The sequence below is a fragment of the Plectrocnemia conspersa genome, unplaced genomic scaffold (genome assembly GCF_051122295.1).
Source record: "Plectrocnemia conspersa isolate PC_06_02 unplaced genomic scaffold, ASM5112229v1 ptg000003l, whole genome shotgun sequence".
Taxonomy (NCBI): domain Eukaryota; kingdom Metazoa; phylum Arthropoda; class Insecta; order Trichoptera; family Polycentropodidae; genus Plectrocnemia; species Plectrocnemia conspersa.
In genome coordinates, this window is record NW_028277167.1 from 20783549 (window position 1) to 20807599 (window position 24051).

General features: G+C 30.5%; 1 protein-coding gene across 1 annotated transcript in view; it reads right to left on the reverse strand.

Annotated features, from left to right (window-relative positions):
* Positions 1-2206: 2206 nt before the first annotated feature.
* The window catches only part of LOC148236914 (uncharacterized), an 82177-nt gene continuing 60332 nt past the window's right edge, over positions 2207-24051 (reverse strand). The window contains exons 3-10 of the mRNA XM_088182211.1: positions 20169-20305; positions 16501-16795; positions 12663-13647; positions 12371-12592; positions 8180-8365; positions 6902-7334; positions 5307-5725; positions 2207-5032 (exon numbers count right to left, since the gene is read on the reverse strand). Of these exons, the coding sequence (XP_088038337.1) occupies positions 4675-5032; positions 5307-5725; positions 6902-7334; positions 8180-8365; positions 12371-12592; positions 12663-13647; positions 16501-16795; positions 20169-20305 (3035 nt within the window). The 3' untranslated portion in view covers positions 2207-4674. The remainder of the gene's footprint in view (positions 5033-5306; positions 5726-6901; positions 7335-8179; positions 8366-12370; positions 12593-12662; positions 13648-16500; positions 16796-20168; positions 20306-24051) is intronic.

Consider the following 24051-nt stretch of genomic DNA (forward strand, 5'->3'; position numbering starts at 1 on the left):
AAAAAATATAGTTTGTGTGATATAGTTATATGCAACTAATTTACCTGTCATTTTAAAAAATAGAAATGTGATTTGATTTGAAATCACGATATATTATTGAATAAATTGAATATTCGTTGCATATCCTTTTTTTGAAGGAGGAGAGGCCTCACGCTTTCTTCTTGCGTAGCGTCATGCACTCGCCAGAGCCGGCACTGGTTTTGGCCCAAATCCAACTGCGATCCTCTCCCGGTCGCGACGCTGCACTTGCCATTCTTAGGCTCGACCTCTTACCTGGGTTGTCGCGAGCGACAGCTGTAGTCAGATAAATTATCGTTAAGCTGCTGACGGTCTTAAACACCCGAAACATTAATGGAGAGAAAGAATGGGAAGTTGGAATATGGGAAGAGGAGAGCTAGAACACAGTCGTTCTATGCTCAGCTTGGGATTTTTACATAAAATAAATAATTACTAGAACACTACAGTAAAGATACTTCGAAGGCCTCGCAGAACCTCTCAAAGCCCCAACTATTTCCCATCATATTGCTATTGCGGGAGTCCTAGTTTTTAAAGCAAAGACAGGATTTGAAATATATGTTAAAATATGATACGCTTGTATATTTTATATTTTCGTCGTTAAAGCTTTACGTGGCGTCCAGACGAAAGTTTAATATTTATGACGCATATTGGAGGTGGGATGATATTTGCCTTCCTTAGGGAGTATATTTTTTTAATATGGGTTGATAAAATAATTTTATCCTGTGGAGAAAATAAAAAGACGTACCGCGTTTTAGCCGCTGACCACTACCTCATCCATTACTGTGTGACTTCGCAGCCAAAATAGACGCCGGAGAAGCAAGTTGGCCACTCTGGCGATCGTTAACAAAGGGGTAGAAGAACAATAGTCTTTTGCGTAGGGTAAAACGCATTCTATATCACACATTTCTTACACACAAAAATACTAAAGTATTTTATAAGCGATTAACGTTTCGAGATGAGTGTGCTAATAGATGGCTCGTGAAATATTGACCATTAATAATGCAATTGTTAAGTCCTGGGATATCACTTCCATTGTTAGACCTTTCGAGACTTAGTTTATCTTTTCATGTGTTCGAAATGATCGTTAGAATAACTTCTAATTGAATTATGCAGATGGTTGTAACTCATACGGCATTTACCAGATATAACTATATTTTTTTTTGAAAAATATAAGTAAATTTGTAATTTTTATATGTATTTTACCTAAATTTTCACATCTATTGATAGTAAATATATACAATTTAATTTACGTAACTTTTCTGTATTATCCAAAGTAATTTTAAACACTTTTTCTATTTTTTTAAATTATATATTTGTAATTGATAACAAATAACATCGGTAAATTTTTCATCAGATAATTAAAAATTATTATTTGAACATTTCATCGTATCATCACATAAAAATGGATCTATATTTTTTTCTATTTCAATCGTCATACTTTTATATTGTAAATTTCATATCATGCAAATTTTATTATTTCTCTCTTATAAATTCAACTTAAAATATATTTTAATAACAAACACACTATAATAATATATAAAACAATTTAAAATTTACAAATAATACAGGGAGAGAAATAAAATTGCGGAACTCACAGCCAGCGAATCCAGAGAATAAAATATATTCTCCGGTTGCATTTATGAATTAAAAATGATTTATATGACGCTTTTTACAATATGAAAACGCACATACTTTGTGTAAATAAAATTCGCTTCACCTCGAGTTTCTACTTGATGTTTAATATCTACTCTAAGATATGATACTTTTTTTCATATTACATATTATATATAAGTATTTAATACTTTTTTAAATTTTATTTTGAAGAGACATAATTTTTCGCCACTATTAAAACTATTAAATACTACAATTTGACATAGTCAATATATGTAGATATATTATTTGTTAAAAATGTTTGTACAGATGTATCTCATATAAAATATCTTCCTCTATACATAATCACAACATATAGATATAGTTATTATTTTTCCATGTAATAATAAAACATAAATTAAAACAACATAGTATTATTGTAACGCTTTTTTGATTTTAAATTAAATTATAATATAATTAAAATTCTGTTTGGTTAGATTGTAAGCTCTTGTATTTTACAAAATTATATTATAATTTTATTTTTAATAATTTAAAATATAATATTATTTTATAATACAAGATAATAATATGAGAAAAACACAAATAGTTGATCTGTTCAATTTTAAGCTAATATTTCACTATTTATTGTTTATAATATTCAATTTGAGGTTATCGTAGAAGGCTACAAAAATCACTTCATTATTTTTGGTTTAAATTAGATCTATTGACTTAATTATTATTTTTTTATTCAATAAAATTATACTATTTCGTCCAAAGCGTTTTAGAAAAAAACTATTATAATATATTATTTTAAAATTGTACATATAAAAAACAATATTTACATATTATTATAATTACAGTATAAGGGTCGATTTTTTAATGGTGAATTCAGAAATGTATTATTGAAAATATTTTTATGAATTCTAATAGCTGTTGATTGACATTACATTTTATTTTATTTAATACCTAAATTCGACCCTGATTTAACGAGAATGTTTAACAAAACAACAGCAAAAAAACTTATATTATAATCAATCGTATTTTAATTCTTTATTTCGAATTATCTATGTTTTATGTATATATCTCTCTATTTTTATTATACAATATTAAATATTTTTAACGAGAATATTATGTTATAGTGTTATGTAATAATTTTATGGTTGAGCTACCATTTTATTTTAACGTTCATATACGAGAAATTTTATTAAAGGTAAATAGGTATTCTTTGGAAGAATGTTTATTAATGTATATATATTTTTTACAAATTATACTATGGCATTTGGATAACGAGAAGCGATAATTTGCTAAAGAAAATTTAATACCAAAAAATATTTGTTCATTAATTCAATTAAATGTATATTATTATTTAAAATATAAATCCAACCTTTTTTGAAATGCTTAAATAACAAGCAGTTTAGTGATATTCGTACACATAAATTATTACTCTAATTCTGTATGTACTATTATTGTTTTCTCACAGTCATGTAATTCTATTAGATCATTCAATAGTATTTATTTTTAAATAATCATCATATATGGCATAAATTTTTTTAGAAAATTATTTTTAAAAATCAGCTTAAAAAAATAAAATCGCTCAGCGAGAAATTTTTCTCTCTGTATTATCATAAAAATATAAAATTTAGTGTTATGCGAATAAAATAATAATTGTAACAATATTTTTCATGCTTTCTTTAATATATTTTTTATGTATGTAATCGCGCATTATAATGATTTATGAATTATAAATTATTTAGATTCATTGAAATAGGTATTATTAAAAATATAAAATTTAACGAAAATCAGTGATATGCATGATCCACTACGATTATAATTGAACGAAATTTTTCAAACTTTCTCAATCATTATTTTAGTTGAAATTCTTACTTATAAAGTTACACGCTCAACGTTAAAAACTATTATGTTAGAGAAACTATTTATTAATTTTAAGTTTTTTATGACCAACATAAAAAAACAGGCTGTGAAACAGGGCATTATTTTAATAAATTAAACATTTTAAAAATTGTCAATAAATTAGAATAACAGGGAAACTCTTTTAAGAGAATAATTTTAGGGGTTACCCTGTACTACAATATTTTTTTGTCTCCTCGGTAGCTTATCACAAATGCGCCATTAAATAAATATTAATTATAATGAACCGTTTTATATGTTAAAATGAACAGTCTTCCTCGAAACTCTATTGTTATAACTTATATAACATTTTTCAACAAGCACCAAATTTAATTACTTATACAATTCGATTTTCGGTTTGGATAGAAAACAATGAACGGGAATAATTTCACAATTTTTAATCCTGGTCTATTTTTAACGGTTAAATTAAATTTGGAACGAAGCCCGAGTACTTAACCGAAGAACATATTGGTCCAATATTTTTCTAATATGAATATACAGAACCGTGAAGGATTTCTGGCACTCATGGTAAAGTGAACTGAAATCACCATTTAATTGAAAATTACTTCAGTTATTTTTCCAATTATTTCTAATTATAAATTATCAATTTTATTATTACTGTTTAATATATAGCTTATTACTTTAAAAAAGAAATGCCTAATACGTTGAAATAATCTCAGGCTTATTAAAAGTTAACCGCTTTGAATACTTTTAATCGCGCATGCGGAGAAGATGTCCGGCCCATCTGAGGCGTTAAATTTCAATACAGATACTAGCATTATTTTTAGAATTTATCAAGAAAACTAATATCTTCAGTCAAGAATAAGTGGTTGGCACTTTACTGCCAATTTTGCCAATCCTCTACTCACGGTTCTGTTCATATATACATACAATAATTATTATTAACGAAATTTAGGTTCTGTTCGATACATGGATTTTGTGTTACATCGTTGAGATCAAGATTGCGCTTCAGCAGCTCAGTACTATCTCAGGTCGCGAGATTGTCTTCGATATTTTTTCATAAGTGCCACTGAATAATTGAACGACGCAATCCGTCCGATGACGCTCAACGCGGACAAAGCTTCTTTTGGCAGTAAAACTTTGTCACACCGTAGTAACACGGTCGATTTCCACGTACCGAACAGAATCTTCGTTATGTCAGCAAATCACTTCTTTGTCTCCAAACACGGCCGTGTCTGAGGACATGCTTTCCAGCCGCCTCTGGAAAGCCGTGGATCTCCTTCTTCTCCTGAAGCGAAGCAAATAGAACACGATTATGGAGCCTCCAGATAAAATGGCAGCGCAAAAAGCTGCCAAATATTGAGCGGGAAGCTGCATCAGGAAGGAGCAGTGGGTTAAGGCCTCGTCGTATCCCGAAGGGCAGTGTGATATTCCGTCGCACCACAACGAGGCGTTAATGCAGGCGTCCAGCTCGGGACATCTATATTTGCACTCTTCGCTCAGCGCGAAGAAAGTCGAGAAGGCGCTGTGTCCTCTGGAAGAAGTAAAAATAGAACTATCACCGCAAAAGGTTAGTCACTCATTAATCTAAAACTGTTTAAAATGATCCAAAAGCCGTGAAAGTCGTATAATATGCGATCTAATAAACGACGTTACGATGATTATAACATATTATAAGCATACTTCGCCGAAGTGATACGTCATCACAAAACCTACTAAATTTTACACAATATCATTCAAAATAAGAACCCAGAAAAAAAAATATCTTGGCAGAATAACCTCATTAACAATCCGCGACTTTTGGACTTGTACATAAATCTGAAATTCACCTTTTGGTCAACTCCAACCACGTAACTGTATAAGACCCCGTGTCTCTTCCGATGAATTCCACAGCTACACTCTTTGCTTTTTCCTGTCCCAGCTGATCTATAGCTGACATTGATGGTGTGAAGGCGAAGTCGAAGAAATTTCCACCGACCGACCAGCCTTCAGAGAACACTTCCACAATACTATGGCGGTGCTGTGACACTGGCGATGGACATACAACTATAGGCGGTAGTGTCCCAGGATATATGGCGATTCGATTGTGAGTCAGGCATAAGTTATTGTCCTCATGGAGTATCGTTATATTATTGGATAGATTGTACTCGTCTATCACCGGCTCTTTCATTTGGACACCTCTCATTTTCACGTACAGGTATCGACCGGACAACGGATCTATCAGCCATGGGTGATGCTCACAATTGATCTGAAACGATTAATCATTAATCTAAAAGGTTGACTACATACGTGAATTGTGCTGAGTTATCGATTATATGTTCAGTGGAATATTTTTTCCCCAACAAAAAGTTAAACGTGTTTCGTGTATAGAGGATGTAAACATCTATAGCGTGAAAATGGAACATTCCTAAGATTGTGTTTAGTAGCGAGGAGAGCTGTAAATGTGTGATTTTTTATCGTAAAGAATAATAAAAAACGTAATAAAAACACTGATATGAATGTAGATTATAAGATAAGGACATAGCATACATATATTATGTATATAAGAAACTAGATCTATTACGGTATCTTATTGTATACGCCAGTATGAATTTGTTAAGAAATTACACGGTTAAAACCGCTAACTATTATGTAACACTTTTGGATAGTTTTAAAGATGATTTCTTGTCTTCGATTGCGAAAATTTTTTTTTTTAACCATCAAGTTTATAAAAAAATCCGTCAAGTAAAGGCCGCTGGTACCGTTGGAATTTCTTTTAAATAAAATCTAATTTTAATTAAGAAAGATTTTTACTTCTTTACTTTTTCTTTAAGATTATTTTTTATGGAATCACGATTTTTTTTATTTTTTTTGTAGGGTAATTCTTAACGGAGTGATTTAAATTTTTTTTCCAGGACTTTTTTTACGAAGTTACGATTTTTCAGTTTTTATAATAGGCGCCATTTTAAAGTAAGATGGCGGATCACGCTGGCTAATGAACTTTTTACGAAGTCAAGAAAAAGTTTAATGTCAATATGTAAATTCTACGGCAGTAATCGCGTCCTCAAATTTTTAAAAATCAGGAAATATTGATGTTTTAGAATCAGATTAAAAATATGCTTTAGAGGAGCAGCGAGACTGTCTTTGCAACCCTTCAAAAATAAATTGGGAACCAAATCACTCCCAGAAAAATATGTAAATATGTTCTCTTCAAATAGTATATGTACGTGTTGATATATTTACACCTAAAATATTGGCATATTATTATAAAAAAATACTGAACTCATGAGATCTATTGATCTCATGAGTTCAGTATTTTTTTTCTCTTTTCTATTTTCTATTTTTCTTTTTTCTATTCTCCTCCAAAAATATTAAAAAAATTAAATGTAATTGTTACTCTCAATTAAGACATGTTTTTGAATCTTTGTTATAAATGTGTACTTACATCGTCAGGGGTGTCACTGGGTAAGCTGAGCACCACCTCGCCGCTGGCTCCGTTGCTCCTCTGTGGTTTGTTGCACATCGGTGATTTAATGAACTCGTATGTGGCCTCAAAGAAAATATTTTTAAAGTCGTCCAGCGCTGTCATGTTGGGAGCTTCGAATCTGACCTCCACTATATTTGCGTTGGATATGAACACGAACGGTAAGATTCCCGCGGGGGATGAGCACAAGCAGTCTCTGGGGAGAGCTGGTGTGCCAGGCCAAGGCACTTCGTAAATCTTCAATGCGGCTTTGGGCCTTCCCAGACATGCTAATCTCGAAGTTCTGGTGCTGTCTCTAGTGAGGCACCTACCGCTTTTGGTACCGGATGCTGTCAAGGAAGTTACGGTGATTTTGACCCTTTCGCCTCGTTGAGCTTCGAATCGATACACACAGCTGTAAAAATACTTTGTATGGATTACAAAGAACATTAATAAATAAAAAAAAATATGTTGACGTAATAAATTATTGCGGTACTTTACAGTATTGAAAAAGTAAGTATTATATGTAACAATAATTAAAAATAAATGACTGGTATATCTAGAATCTAGATACATCTCAATGGATATTGAAAAGGCGTTTGAAGACAACGGAATAATAGTAAATTCAAGAAATTTTGTTTTACTTCTTTATGGACTCGAGAGAAAGGCTATTAAAAGAACATGAATAATTTTTTTAAGATGGCAATGAAGAAGAATACACCGAATATTTTGAACAGTATCGAAAAGAACATTTCAGTTCTTTGGAAACATTGTCCTATATTCAGATTTAAGTGGAAGCAAGTTTGCATCCAGTTTAATTATAGTAATTGTTCTGGCTATGCTAAAATTTGCATATTTATTACTTGTTTAACAAAGTTCAGAGTATTTCTACGACTATACATTAATCACTAGGTTCTAAATCAGGCAAACGAAAATTATGTTATAGTGACTCTCATTGCAAATGATCTTATTCAAAACCGATGATCATTAGAGAACTTTTAAATGGTTTGTTATTAATCACTAGTTTACCCACAACAGCAATATTTTCTTGATTGATCATAGTATTTGGGTGACCGCTACGATCATCGCCTATAAGACTTGTTATGCCCCTTTTAAACCTGTTTTGATATATTCCTTCCATACAAAGAAAAGTATAGTTTTTTTGTGAATTATCTGCGTGCTTCAAAATTATTCAATTTTACTAGTATATCTAACATAAAACTAAACTAACGAGCACTCTTATCAAGTATGAATAATTACCTTAAATTTTTTGCACCTCCTCGGCCGTAAAGAAACACGTCTCTGGGGGCATTAAATCGTTGAGGTGGTTCAGTTGTAACGTCTGTGGATCTGCTGAAAAATCGACGCGAGCAATGTCCAGTTCCGTAGGCTTCGCCATCTTGCTGTAAATCGACGAATTCGTAGAGCGCTTTAAAGCTAACTGGTCTGAAAGAAATTAATAATATTAATTTTGAAAATACTTTAATCATAAATATATAAAATAAGCTTCAAATAGTACGTTTCTTTTTTTATGAATCATTTTGTATAACTAATTTTAATCCATTTTTTAATTTATTATTGTTATGGTTGTGTGGCAAAAATATATTTGGTATTACGATTAGCTAACTATTATTGCCTTTGTTAATTGTTAAGACCAAGTAAAACAATTAATGCCAAGAAAGGAGGTCAACGGATAACAAGAATACATATATTGTTCATTAACAATAAAAACATGGCAACGCATTTAGATAACCTGTATTAATTTAATTTAAATAAATAAATTAGTTAATATAAATAGTTACCTAATATTTTATACTATTTAATAAAAAAACATCGTTAAAGCGTTTGATTTAGTGAGAAACAAACATAATAACAAGCTTTGAGTATTATATTGTGGTATAGAAGATTCAACTATTGTACGTACATATATTATAACTTTGCAATCTGTTTCACAACAATACATAAAATACAATTTTCATTGACAAAAGCTGCGCGGGTACTCTTTTTATATCCTTGAGTGAATGTATATGGGCTTAACTTATGTAAGTATATGCTGTTTGTCATCAAATTTTATTTGTATAACGGTAGTTTCCACATTCCTAACAAATCTTCTAAATTGCTATAAACGGGAATATAAATGCTATCATTTTTTATATCAGAATGATGTTAGTGGGTTAATGTTGTAAGCATTGTAATTTTATATATTTGATTTGCTTTAGTTTGATAATATTGTTTCATGTGACATTTTGTTGAAGTATCATCGATTAAATATGAATGTAGGCACCTAATAAATATTCCACGTACATATAAATTCGTAATGTTTGTTCAGGTAATATCTTGACGTTACGACTTCTACATTCGAGTTGATACAAGATAAACACGATACGCTTTCGTACATATTAAAGGCGAGTGAGCGAGTCTAAAAGTCCTTCATTTTCCACATGCAAGTGTCCCTAAGCGACTTTATTCTGAAATCGTGAAATCTGGTTCGTTCTTTGGCTCTAATGATCACGCGATGTGTTTCTCACGTTGGTTTTAATGTTTTAGTATGGTGTGACATGCGACCGTTAGATGCGGTTTCAATACAAATAAAGTGTTGATCTAATTGCAACATAAAAAAAATATACAGGGTGTTAAAATAATAATAATAATGAAGCATTATTACATTTTTATAAGGTGAAGTTTTACCATACTATTGCTGCTCATATTTTAAAAACTGTAATGCTTAATTTAACCACTTATTCCGTAAAGGTTTGGGTAGCCGTTTGAAATCAATTTGATTTCTTCTGGTGAGTATGGCAATTTTTTTATAGCCCAACTCACCTAATGTTTGGATGGTTAATCGTGCAATATGTGACCGTACATTTTTGTGAAAGAGAATTGGACCTTTTCGATTGATTAGAGTCGGGACCAGAGGTCGCAGTTTTTATTGTATTTTTTCGTTACTATACATTAACTCTTATCTGTAATGGTTTCGATAGGATTAGAAAAATATTTTGTTGATTATAACAAACACATTCACCACACTTATTGGTATGATTTCAGTTTCGTGAAATAATTTGGGGTTTCACTATTGTCCAGCTATTGTACTTATTCATTTATGTGCTCGTAAAGGATCCACTTTTTTTGCACGTTCGAGAAATGGATTGCTTATGTTGCGTAAAATAATCGCAGTGATTTTGATCAGCGGCACCTATTTAGCAAGTTTTTTTTTATTTTCCTAGCCGTTTTAAGTAGCCAAGAACTGTTGAATTACTAGTAACAAACTTTTGTAAAAGTTCTCGAGGATTTGTCATCAGTATGAATTCGAGATATCTCAAAGGGTTAATTTGAATCTGATTCTTAATTTCCAAAGTTTTTGTGCCTATAACGAAATATTATATTTAATAACGGTTTTTAGGATAAAATAATTTACACGACTAATTAATTATGAACTATATTTTTATCATTGATATTTATGTTCGTAAATGAATTTGATTAAAGATAAGAATTTAACGTATTTTAAAATGTCTGACGAGTAAGTGGATGAAACAAAGTTTTAATTAAGCTTTTGGAACTTTAATTGGGAAATTGTGTCGTGAAGCAAAATTGCTTTCCAATTGAAAAAAATCTATTTTATTCACTTGCTTAAGTAAATACAAAACGGTACATTTAAAAGTACCTGTATTTATAATTAACTTTATAATTCCAGTTATTTAATGCCTGTAACGAATATCTTGATTAGAGTCTCGAAATAATAATTATGTTCCACAATGATAATCTTTAAATTTTCAGGTTTTGAAGCCGAAAAAGTGTGACTTTGCAGCCAAAAAAGATGATAACAGTTTATTTTATAAGCATATATAAATGACTACATATATAGAGAAATTTAAAAGCCTTTATAAGTCGATGGAGTTTAAATAGAAGATCTTGAAAGACATCTTCGCTGGCGTGTCGAGTTGTATTATTGTCAGTTGTGTTGTTTATATTCTTTCTTCTGTGTATCTTATCGCGTCTCTTCTCTGTGACCAAGAGTTACATATTTTAAAATGCTGGTTCGAAACAGCTCTGGCACAGATAAGAATGTTTGCGAGCTAATTATATTGCTTCTTAGACGCATCCACAATATGTGTTCACGTCTTAAAGTATATAGGTCTATATCAGGGTTCAGCAACCTATGACTCGCGGGTCACCAAATGACCCGTTTGATGATTTTAAGTGATCCATTTGAGTTTTGCAAATAGCATTTTTTAATATATGTACATGTGCCGGATTACGTGTTACGATGTTACAATCAGACCACCATGTATATGGTTGTTAGGAGCAAAAATATGTTTATGACCTGAATAGTCTTCTTTAATAGTCACATTTAAATTATTTTGACAGTCAAAAAAGTCAAAAAAGGTTGCTGAGACATGGTAAAAAAGGCCAATGGGCGATCGGTAACCGCAGGGTAAAATAACAATATTACAATATTATGCGAAGGGTAGAATGTATTGTCTAGTTTGCGCGCGAGTATATGTGATTGACGTCTCGGGACAGATGTGATATTTAATGGTAAATGCAAGTATTTATAATTATTAACGCAATTGTTTGGTCACGAGATCTCTTTTCCATCGTTGTTACTTTATATTCGAGACTTTTGATCTCTTTTTTGTTTGCTCGAAATCGTCGTTGAAATTACCTTTAAACTTTAAAAAATTGCGCAGTTTGTTTGTGACTCCTTACAAAATAATACATACATAGATGTCTCAAATAATTGAGTATTAAACGTTTTAAACTTTAAATAAATACAAATTTTCCTTTGAATTATTTCTACTGCTGAAAATACTAATTCAGACGCTGTTGCTGTGGGTTTTAATATAAGCTACGTGTTCTATAGTCATTTATTTAAGTTTTGCATATGGATAAATGATTCTTTACAATTAAAAAAATATAGTGTGAATTTTAGGAAAAATACAGTTTTTACACATGATACAGGTTACTCTTTTTCGAAATAAATTTAACTTGGTACGTTAAAAAAATAATGCCATAATAATTTACTTAAGACATACTTTGTATTGATTTTAAAGACATAAAAATTTAATATCAGTCATTAAGAATGTCCAAAGCAGCATAAAACTTGTAAATATAAGCAATTTTTAAAACAGCAGCAACTAAAAAGTATTTTGATTGCGATCATGGCTGTTTTAAATAACATAAAGATAAGAAGATAAATTTCGCAAAAATAAATCATAAAATTGTAGATACTGCAGCGATACATCAAGGGAAAATTTATTAGTTGCTTTTTTAAGATACATTGTACTTTTTGTAAAGATTTAGTTCTTACTTCTTTGTTAGAATTGGTGCAATATTTTCATAAATTATTTAACCACAATATGAATGAGTATTTGGATAAGTATTCAAATAACGAATAGTTTTTCGTATCACCCTATATTACTGCGTATTAGTATTTGAATAAATAGTACATACCTCAATGAAGTAGAATCGGCCAAACGTAGTTCTAATGTTACTGTATCACCAGTAGATAAAAAGCTTTCAGCAGCAGCACACGGTCTTGCACGTGGTCTGAGAATTGCATGCTCACACGCACGTGGCGCTTTAGCACGACAATATCGTGCCACTAAAGATGCATTTCCTGGTGGCTTTCCAACTGAAACTCCAGCTCTAGAAGCCTTCCATTTTTCTCGATCGCTACAATAGTTTACATAAGAATTATATAATGGTTTAAAAAATAGTTGCTTATAGTAGATCAGGTATGTACCAAAAAATGTCACTGCATCCAGGCGCTATTCTCAAAGGGCCGTCCCACACATTTAAATGACTAGCGCACACTTCTTCTTCTGGCAACAATGGACCCAGCGCCGAAGTCACGTGAAACTTTAAAACTGAGAGCCAAACTTTGAATCTCGGCGGAGGGTATGTAAAACCAGTCCTCCTCCAAGGATAAGGTGTGTTGGGTCTTATAGGACCCGCGTTAGTTGACAAAGAAGTGTCTATCCCTTGTAGATGATAAAGGCACGTAGTGTTCGGAGATAGCGAATGTTGAGGACTTTCTAAAACTCCTTTACCGATACCCCTGATCCAGAACTCACAAGCCCTCTTGTTTTTAGCATACGTCGGAGATTGTTGATCGACAAATTTTACTTCAACTTCTAATTGAAATCCGTGCAGGGTTTGTACTGGAGTTGGGTGCAAGAATGTCCCGTACGGCGATGTAGTAAATTCGACCAAAAGTTCTGGACCACTAGACACAGCTTCAGGAACTGCTTCTCCCCCACCGCAAAATTTTAATATCACAGGATCTCTTGTTGTATATCCATCGTATATGGTTACGTAATCTTGCACGTCGTCACATTCAGTCCATACTTTCAAAGTCCTGACGAAAGGCTGTTCTCTCTGTTGTTGCTGTTGTTGTGCCGGTGCATACAAAGCCGATTGACTTCTGATCGATATCAGTTGACCCTTTCTTTGTCTGACCGTAATAAGGGCGTGCTTACCAGGTGGCACCTCGTGTTGCCGGACTGCATAATAACAGGTGAGGTTCCTCGGGTACACTCCTGGGAAATTCGGAGATTGTAGGCGACATATCTTACGGTCGCAGTCGCTGAATATCCGAGAGCAGTACGTGCCGGATATCAGATCGCCAAGATAGTACTCCTGTCTGGGTGGCTCGGTTGCGGGGACGAAGTCGAAAGGGAAGCTGGTTACGTTGCTGCCGATCCTCTCGTACATAAAGAAATCGTTATCTGAAATATGAACATAGGTTACATAGGATGTTGAATATAAAAGTTTTATTATTAATACAATGGTATTTCCGAGTGCTTTATAGTAATCACTATAGGGCGATTTTACAATAGGGACACATTTTGTCTTCCTTTATTTCGCAAATGAGTCATTCAAAAGTAAAAATAGATATGGTCGGGCATTAAACATTACTGCTATTATTGTTTCGAAACAATTAGGAAAGCCTAAAGGTCGAAACTGTGGTATTAATTACCATTACTGGAACGTAACGAAAACGAGTTTTTCTCAAAAAACAACACTGGCGATGAAAAGAGGATTTATTACAAGAAATGGATATTTAATGTGATTGGAAGAGTATTGATTCCATATTTAACCGAACTGAAATAGGTCAAATTTTGCTAATATCAAGTGTAGTGTGTTCCACTAATACAATTTTTCGCCACACGTTTTTAAACAAATTTGGTTAAGAATGTTCCAACATATCTGGACTCATACATTACAGTGAATGTGTATTTTTTTAGTATATTAGCTTTTATGAAATGTGACGTACTACTGTCATTGAAACTCAATTTGATAGTTGCTTGAAAAATGCCAAATTAAATTTTTTTATTGAGATTTTTTTTGTTGAAAATTAAATTTGTACGAATATTTTGTATTTTTTTATACCACTGCATAAAAAAGGGCGGGTGTCATACGTTTGCAAATATGCATGCTTTCTTAAGAGTTTTTATGAAGGGTCGGAAGTATTTGAATGACAAAAAAATTAACGATTTTCTTAACTAAATGGTGATCTTTGGTATTGTAAGAATTAAATTAATAAATTAATTTATAGATAAGAAAAAATCGACAGATAGTCAATTCCACTTTAAATGGTATGTACTTTTTAAAAAGTTATTTCAAGAATAATGTGTGATAATGTACTCACTATATATGTTTAATAAAATAATAAATATTTTATCATTTTTGTATAGAAGTTATTTAGTATAAATAATATATTTAATATGCTTAAATAATAGTATATATATATACACACCAATGTTATAGGCAAAGTGCAAAATATTGAAAATGTATGCATTAACTAGGCAATCTATGCACTATCAAATCACTTCAGTTACAGTATATACAGAAGAATTTATGAACAATGTAACTAGTTATTTTACGCTCTCACTGTTCAGTGTTTGTGTTCATAATTTACTATCAATGCAAGGTAAATCTTGTTGCCAATTTATATAATACTTATTTTAATTAGATTAGTTGCAGGGATTTATTCTCACTAGTTAAAGCATACATTATCTTGTGAAAGTATACACGAAATTGAGCACTATGCGCACTTTATTTAAATATATCACTTGAACTGTAACATATATTAAAGTATATACAATATTATACTGTATTCATTTTAATTTAATACATTTATTTTTTTATTTATCAAAATTTCTTAGGAATCTTCAAAAAAATCGAGAAGTGAAAATGAGAACTTATATTTATCGAGAAATAATAACACAGAATGCCTAATCGTAATAAAAATTGTATAAAATATATTTTTGTTTAATAAGCCAAGATTTTGCAATGGTAAATTATACAAAAATATGTTTAGTAGAATAAATTTAACTGGTACTTTAGAAAATATTGCTATTATATAATATATAAATAAAACTTTATAGGAAAAAGCTAACGATACAACTAGTGTTTTTCATTTCTTGATATTTTATTTTTTTGAGAAATAGTAAATTGCTCTCAATTTCTTTAATATTATTGAGAAATTTGGACTTATGAAAAAATATATGCAGTAAACAGTATGTATTTATATTATTATAGTATATATTTTTGTAAATGGAAAATCTTTTTACCGATTTCATTTAAAACAAATTGGGGCAATATTTATGCATGCAAATAATATAGTAGTTGAAAATTAAAATATCAACGAACGATAAAAAAATTAAAACATTTATTAAAAAGTACGAGTACATAATCATAACTATGTTAATTTACTTTCGATATTATCATAATTCTAGATAAAAATATGTAATGTATGTTTAATAAACGGTCACTTTTCATCACATAATATTTTCTCTCGTATTTAAAAAAATACATCATCTTCTTGCATGATTTATAGCATATACATCGAAACATTGATACTTGTTTCATTTATCCGACAAACAAATCCTTGCCAAAGACTTAATATTATAATCCTTTTTAAGACATTGATCCTTACATTTCATATTTATTGTTGTCCGCCAAATGTTAAAAAAAGTTTAATCTTAATTCCTAGAGTCGGTAATACAACTTATATTGTTAAGCAATATTATCGGAGTGTTATTCGGAAATATCTGTACCTTTTCGTACTACCTGCTATGGATGCAGCTTTAAATTTAGCGTATTAAAAGCACCACTTGTTTTAAAATTTAGGTAGTTGTAAATCAATTAAAAATATTTGTATCAATTTATTTTTTAATAAAAAAAATTTTTTTACGAATTAAAAATCATTATTACAAATTCTAGTAGAGAAATTCTAAAATAGTAATTCTCAAGAAGAACACTTAATACAGCTAATATTAGCAATACATTTTAGATAAATATAAAACAACTTATTTTATATTTTTGTGACATACAAACGTATTGTTCTTATATAAATAGAGTGAAGCAAAACTTATGATTTTTTCTTCTTAATTTGTATTGCTCAAGATGGATATCGGAATTATTTTTATTAAACTAATCATTATTCTTAGGTTTCGATCAGATAGAATAATTTTTTTGAATTAATATTGAATAATATTTACTGAAAATGTGTCTTAGAGTCCATGGTCTATTAACGAAACTTTACATTCGGTATGTCTTACAAATTTCATAAATACCTGAGGCAGGTTGAGCACCTCCATATCGGACAGTCGCTAAATCTTTGCTGAGAGTCTTGTATTGTATTCTGAAGTCAAAATTGTAGCCAGATTGATCCTTCGAGAGGCGCAGGAGTCGAACAATGAGTGTGATGGAGCGCGTCTCGCTGTAGTAAACTGCCGGGCCCCAGGACGAACCACACCAAGAACCTCCCACGGGTGGTCTCCCAAGTTCACTTATTTGTAACGATCCATCGGGGCACCCTTCTACTGTGAAGGACATGAACCTCCCCAAAGTGAAGCTTTCCAAGGTTAACTGCAAAAAAAATACTTTTGAAAAAAAATATATGTATTATATTTTAAATAGAATTGATACTGGGATAGACATTTTTTATTAGATTGAAACCTTTAATTTTTAAGGGTGTTTCACTGAGTTGGCATTGTTCAACCGAAATCTTCACGCAAAAAAATTAATATAACAAACGACGCGATAAGTGCATTTCGCTGACAAAAAAAGTCTATCTAATAACTGATTGTTCAAGTAAATGCGATCGTTGTTTTTTCACTGAATGAATAAATTTGGGTCTACAAATAGTTTTATATATATATATTTATTTGCATATCTGTTTTGTATAAAGAACAATATTAAAATATCAAAGGCTGCAATATCAATACACTATTTAATTTAAAGCATTTTTGAAATATTACTGAAAGTCAGATTTGGAATCTCAGTGGTTGACATTAATACATATAAACATCCTGTTTTAGATGGATATTTTTGTCATTCGATTTCCAAAAAATATTATGCTGTTTAAACTTATTTATATTGTATAGAGTATCGATAAGGTATCTCGTTATTTATCAATCCATGATGTATACATTTGAAGGGTATCTGTGTTCGATGTGATTTATTTAGTACAACCCTTCGGTTCAGCTAAAGAAATATAACACCTATTGGATAGCATTAGGTGAACTTTCTTTCTGACTCAGCAATGTTAAATTTATAATAAGATCGGATAGGGGATCGCATATTCGAATCGTTTGGTCCTGAACGCTTGAATCAATCTTGTGTCAGCGTAAATTATGCGGGGTTGCACACTGCAGGGCTTTCAAGAGGGTTAAATCAATAGGATGTGTTATATAATATTTTTAGATGCTATGCTGTATAGAAGGGGTGAGTTATCCTTCACACTTCAAACCAATTTTTTTATTATTATTTTTAATTAGAAGCATCTAGATTAGCCAGAAACGCACAAGGTAAGTTGTGAGTGAAAGTATAAATATTTCATTAATGGTTTTAAATATTAGGTAATCCCAGAATTAATGTCGTTTTTTATTAAAACTCAAACTTATTTTTTTTTTTCAATTATTTAATATTTTTTTAATACAAAGTAATTTCTAGTGTTATCTACGACTCTTTGCCATCTTGTTACTAGATCTAAAATTCCTTATTCATTAAAGGCTTTTGGTTTAGATTCGAAGAACTCCGAAAGACCCGATTTCAGTTTTTGTCGAATTGTCGAATTTTTTGTTCCCTAATTGCGTTTCTAAAAAGCGAAATAAGTGAAAGTTGCTCGGTACCAAGTCCAGAGAATAGGGTGGATGCAATAAAACATCCCACCTAAGGTCCTGGATTTTTTTACGGGTAATATCGGCAACATGCGGCTGGGCGTTATCATGTTGAAGAATGACATTACTTTTATTCACAAGAGCAGGTCTAATTTTTTGTAACGTCGTATTTAATTTGTCCATCTGTTCACAATAGAGGGCTGCAGTAACAGTTTGCCCTTGTTTTAAAACATCATAATAAATTACACCTTTCGAATCCCACCACACACACAATAATGCTTTCCGAGGATTTAGTCCTGGTTTTGGTGTTGGAATAGGGGTTTGACCTCGATTTAACCATTGTTTCTATTTTTTTATATCATGATAAAGAACCCATTTTTCGTCTCTGGTGATAAAGTCATGGAGAAACGGGGTAAAATGTTGCTTTTCTTGCAGTATTTTGCATGTGTTGAGGCGTTGAGCTTTGTTGCGTCGGTGAGCGCGTGAGGAACCGAGATACCTTATTTTTTAACTTTTCGCAGTTTCTCAAGATAACGATGGGTGTTCGACCGTGATGTGCCGACTTTCTTCGATAATTCATCAATGGTCATAATCGGATTTGCTTCGATTTCCGCCTTTAGAGCTGGACTATCCACTAGACTGGGCCGTCCACTTCGAAGCTCGTCCTTCAATTTGAGATTGCCCGTTGGAAATTTTTTGAACCCACTTTGGCACTTTCTTTTTTCCAGTATATCATCGTAAATGTCATAAATGCATTCTGTTGCTTCTGTCGCAGTTTTTTTTTAATGAAACGAAAACAGCATACAGTTTCTTAAATGTGTTTCCGAAGGACACGTCTCTGCCATTGTTTGTAAATGGGGTAGAAAAGTTTTTTTTTGTTTAAAAGAAAGGCAAAGGATCACAGAAAAGAAAAAAATTACAACGCACGTCTTCACTGCTCATCGGACCCAAAAATACTAAGCCAAAGTTGCCTATTAAAAAAACGACATTAATTCCGGGATTACCTAATACATATCTTTATTATACATAGATATGTTTTATAAACAGTGATGCACTTATATATAGATTATTTAACTTGATTACGATCAGAATAAAAAAACAATGAAAAACTATATTCTTTGTAATATACAATGATATTTTTATGGAATATTTATTTAAATGGTGAAGCAAAGTGAATTTTTTAGATGAATTTCACCATAAGTATTTTTAATTTTAAGATATAGAAATGTACGTATATGTAAAAGTAAATAAAATACATTCACATTATACCAGTTAAATTACAGTGATTATACTAACATTATTATTAATTTATACTATTAATATACAGTGACTTAAAAGCGCCATGTAATAAATAACACAAAACTTATTCGTCTTTTTTATTATTCAATATCTTAACTCATTAAAACTTTTGACTACAAAGTGTCATTGCAAGAATTAGCTAATCATTTGCATATTCATCCGATTAATAAAACATATTTTGACGGTCTTAAATAATTAATAAATTGCTTAATAATATAAATTCTGATCTCACGGATACAATGGAATAAAAATGAAATCTTGAATATTCTTTTTGTATTAAATTATTATTTAAAGTAAAGAAAATGATTTTATATTTTACGACATGCTAGAAATACTCAGCAATTTAAGGTGAATGTATATTTATACGATAAAAAAGTGTTAAAAAACCCTTTTCGTACCTACATCCTTCAATAGTAAAGGTTCTAAGATATTGGACTAGTCCCGGGCAAAAAACTCGTTTGACGCTCATTGATTTTGTCATCATATAACACAATCTCTCTACCAAACCCTTAGCATTACTAATTTAGGATAAAATTTTATTAGAATGCAAATTTTGCGAAAAGCGAGCGAATCAAACGTTATGATAATACTACTTTACATTCGATGTTGTAAGGATTATCAATTCATTTATTAATAGCGGTTTCGATGCCGAATTATTCATACAAAGAGTCCAAAAAGGATCGGGATCCTCGTTTCCGTATGCATGACCACAGGGTCCACAAACCACAACGAGCTCAAACATCCCGGAGCTAAATGAGGTATTTAGAATAAAAAATTGTATATTTTATCATAATGTAATGCAGAAAAAAGTAAAAACTCACTTGAACGAGATCCCCTTGTAATCCTCCGCTGGCTGTTAAGGTCAGGTAACATATGTACGGAAGTCTTTCCTCTTTGGGGCGATGGAGTTCCAGATCGTAGGTCCTTCCCAAATCTCCATAATATGTCCTATTGCACGCTGTAATAGAGAAAAAGCATATTTTTTATGAATTTTATACACAAAAATGTTTCGTACAAGAATGAAATGTAGCGACGCTGATAAGGTGGAAATAAGAAAAGGGAACCGGATATTGAACGTGTCAATAAATGTGACACATTGACAGCTTTAAGGTACTTTTCTAAGGCAGAGATTGACGGTAAATGCCAATGAATACTCCATCACCGAAATATCTTTATTATTTGTATCAGTTGAATTTTTTTTAAATAATGTATTTTGTAGATTTTACAGTACGGAAGATTTATGTCACATATTTAAGATATGTGGAAGTATTGGATGGTTTAAAATCTATAGTTATTTATTCGTCCTTTACATTTTTATTCGATAATATAATTATAATTTTAATATAGCATGATACACAGTATGTACTACAATTTTTTTTATTCAGTAAATAATGATGGTTAGACAGATTCACTAAGGTATTCGATTTCATGATCTGATTCAGATATTAAAATATGCCCAACTAATCCATCATCGGTTATTACCTTATCAGTAAATAATTCTTCAATATTATTAATATTTAACCCTTTTCCACCCGATAATTTTGACAAATTAATAATTTGAGAAAATTCATTATTTCCGGATGTAACGATCACTTTTAGTCATATCTAAAAAAATATATTTAAAAAAAATACATTTTTCTTAACCGCGTTAAAGTGAACCGCGTAAATCGGGGAATGGGTGTATACTTTTTTTGTGGCAAAAAATTCCTTAAAACAGTTATATCAAAAGTGATATTTTATTATTAGATTTTTGAGCAATTTATTGTAGTGAATTTTAAACTTTAATTTATTTAGTATCTCACGCTTTAAAATGATAAAATTATACACTTTAGCATTACCAATGATATTCCAAGGGACTTACTACAGAATGCTCTACTTTTTCTATTTACAAAATCAATATTTCCTAAAATCTAATACACACAATGTAAAGATTTATAAATTAAGATAATAAAAACCAATACCTGATAATACTAAAATTAAATTAGAAAAAACATATCGGAAAAACAAGATTTTATATGGGAATAAACTAATGTTTTCGTTTGGAAAATGGTTTGGAAACAGCTTTTATTATATGCATTGCTTTTTTTAAATTATCTTTAATATTTATAATAATAGTTGCTAATTCATGGTTGTAATTAAAATATGACTCTTGTAGCGAAAAAAGTTTTTCGTAATCGATAGAAATCAAGAGCTTGAAAAGTGAATATATACACTGCGCTATTTTTGACACCATAATATACGATTTAAATGGTGTTTCGTATTGTAAACAACGATATTCCAACAAACCATTTTCTATTTTATAAAATATACATCGAATGTTACTTATTGAAAAATCAAATAAATAGGATTAAACTACCAGACGTCCTAGGAAAAAATTCCGTTTTTTTTTATTTAGATACACAGACATAGTTTTTCATTATTGCATTTTACCGAATGTACAAGTAGAATAGAATCGCACGGACGATATACAGCAAAGCTTTGTCCTACCGCGTAATACCACACTTTTTTTTTAATTCGCAGTCAAAGAGGAGGAAAAACATCAAAAGCCATTTTTTATAGCATTGTTTGCGAAAAAGGTCCTATCTGCGACCCACACACACTGCGAGCAAATATTCCGAATCGCAACGTTCATATTCGAAACGCATTGGGGTCCTTAATTTGAATCAAGATAGGACAAAGGGCTCGGCCTTGCTTGAATTTAACACTTAATATCGAATTTCTAAATTTTAACGTCGCCCCTGGGACTAGCAGGGGGCTTTACCAGAGATTTTATGACGTCAGATGGTCCAGCAACATAACGACGCTTATGACCTACATAATTCTGCAAAATTGTTTTCAAACTATACCGAGTATATTTATTATGTACAATATACACAATCAGATTTCGCTTTGGGCATGTTTAGTTAAATTATTAAATATTTGTGTTAAGTGGGTATGATTTTGTATATTATAATTGTAGTATAACATAATATAAATATTTTATTATAAAGGTATTTTTACAATAATGAAAAATACATTGGAACAATTATTTACGTTCATCTATAAATGTTGCTTTAATATTAACTATTTCTAATTGGCATAGTAAAATCATAAAGACATTTTATGTATAATAATAGTACACTAAAGAATGCATGATAAAAATCTGTTTTATTTTACAAAATACAACAATATATGTACGTATATCTCACGCGTCGTAACTAACTGTTCTTAAATATTTAGGATTTAATTAATAACCTTTAAGCTAAATTATATTTAAATAATAATTTTTATTTTCAATGGGTTGTACATATAGCTTAATGATTGGCAACCTGTTATTTTTTCAACAAATTAATATTAATAATGTTTAACGTTCTTATGAGACCGATATTAGAATATGATTGCGTTTTGAAAGGGTCCCATCAGGATGTAAAGAAAAGCTCACGTAAGTCACAAATAAGTCTCAAAAGGTAAACATAAAATAATTTAGGTCTATTGAAATCTCTCTTTTAACGTTTAATAAGCTTATTAATTCAAGTGGGCCAGAATGGAGGATATTTAATTCTTTAAGACAAAGTAGGGAACCGTAAGAAGAAAATGCTGGCACGTAAGCAATTTACAGGTGTTATAATTTTATAAGCCTATAAAGTATTCAAATTATTTTTGCTCCTCTTTTCTCTTTCAAAAATAAGAAAAAATCAAAGTTATGATTGAAAAAATAAAACAAGGTAAAATATTCAAACTTTGAAATGGCTAAAAATATTATTTCTCAGCAAAATAAATCAAAAATCTTCTTGCTTTCTTTACTTTTTATTGAAATAGTTTAATCAGATCATTTAGATATTTATTAATGTTAGAAATAATATCAAAGTAGTCACTTTACTATCATTAGCAATAACAAAAAACTCATTGTTCACAGTATTAATAACAAGGAAAAGATTGTTTTTGCTAATGTACTGGACATTACTTTCTGGATTTTTAATGCATAATATATAAGCCGAAAATAATATGAGTCTTGTAACAAATAAAATGAATTTTGCATCTTCACGCCCTTTAAGTAAAATAAAATTTATAGCATAATAGTTTATTTAAAAAAAGTGGTGAAATAATTAAATAAAAAACGAAAAGGTCAATGCTAAAATTATATTAGATATTTTTTATTCAATTATTAATAAATTTCTAAATTTATATTTTTTATTTTGTGGTCAAAAATAAATTAATTTGATTTTTGGACGTACTCAGGTATCAATGGCCAAAGCATGACTGACTTAAAACTTAAAATAAAAAACTACATTCATTTCGGGTTTACCTAATATATTGTATTTTTTTGTGTTTTGTAAATGATATTAAGATTTTTTATTTGTTTTATTTGGCATACATATTTACACTTAATAATTTACACAAGCTTAAAGAATCAATGAATTCAAAGATTTTAAGCATGAGAACATCATACACATCCATGATATATAGATCAAACCAAAATTATTTCAAGATCATTCGTTTTTGACATATTGTCTTCAATTAGAGATTTTCTTAAAAGCTGTTGACAATTACAGCATATCATTTAGCATAAAAAATAATTAAATATTTTTTCTTTCTTAAAAATAATTTTCTTCTTGAAAGAAAATATTTTTACAAACTCATTGTAACTTAACCTCAGGTTAGCTAACGAGCTTCTGCATAAAAAAAGTAAATATTGTTCCTCCAAGCCCTATTTATTTACATATT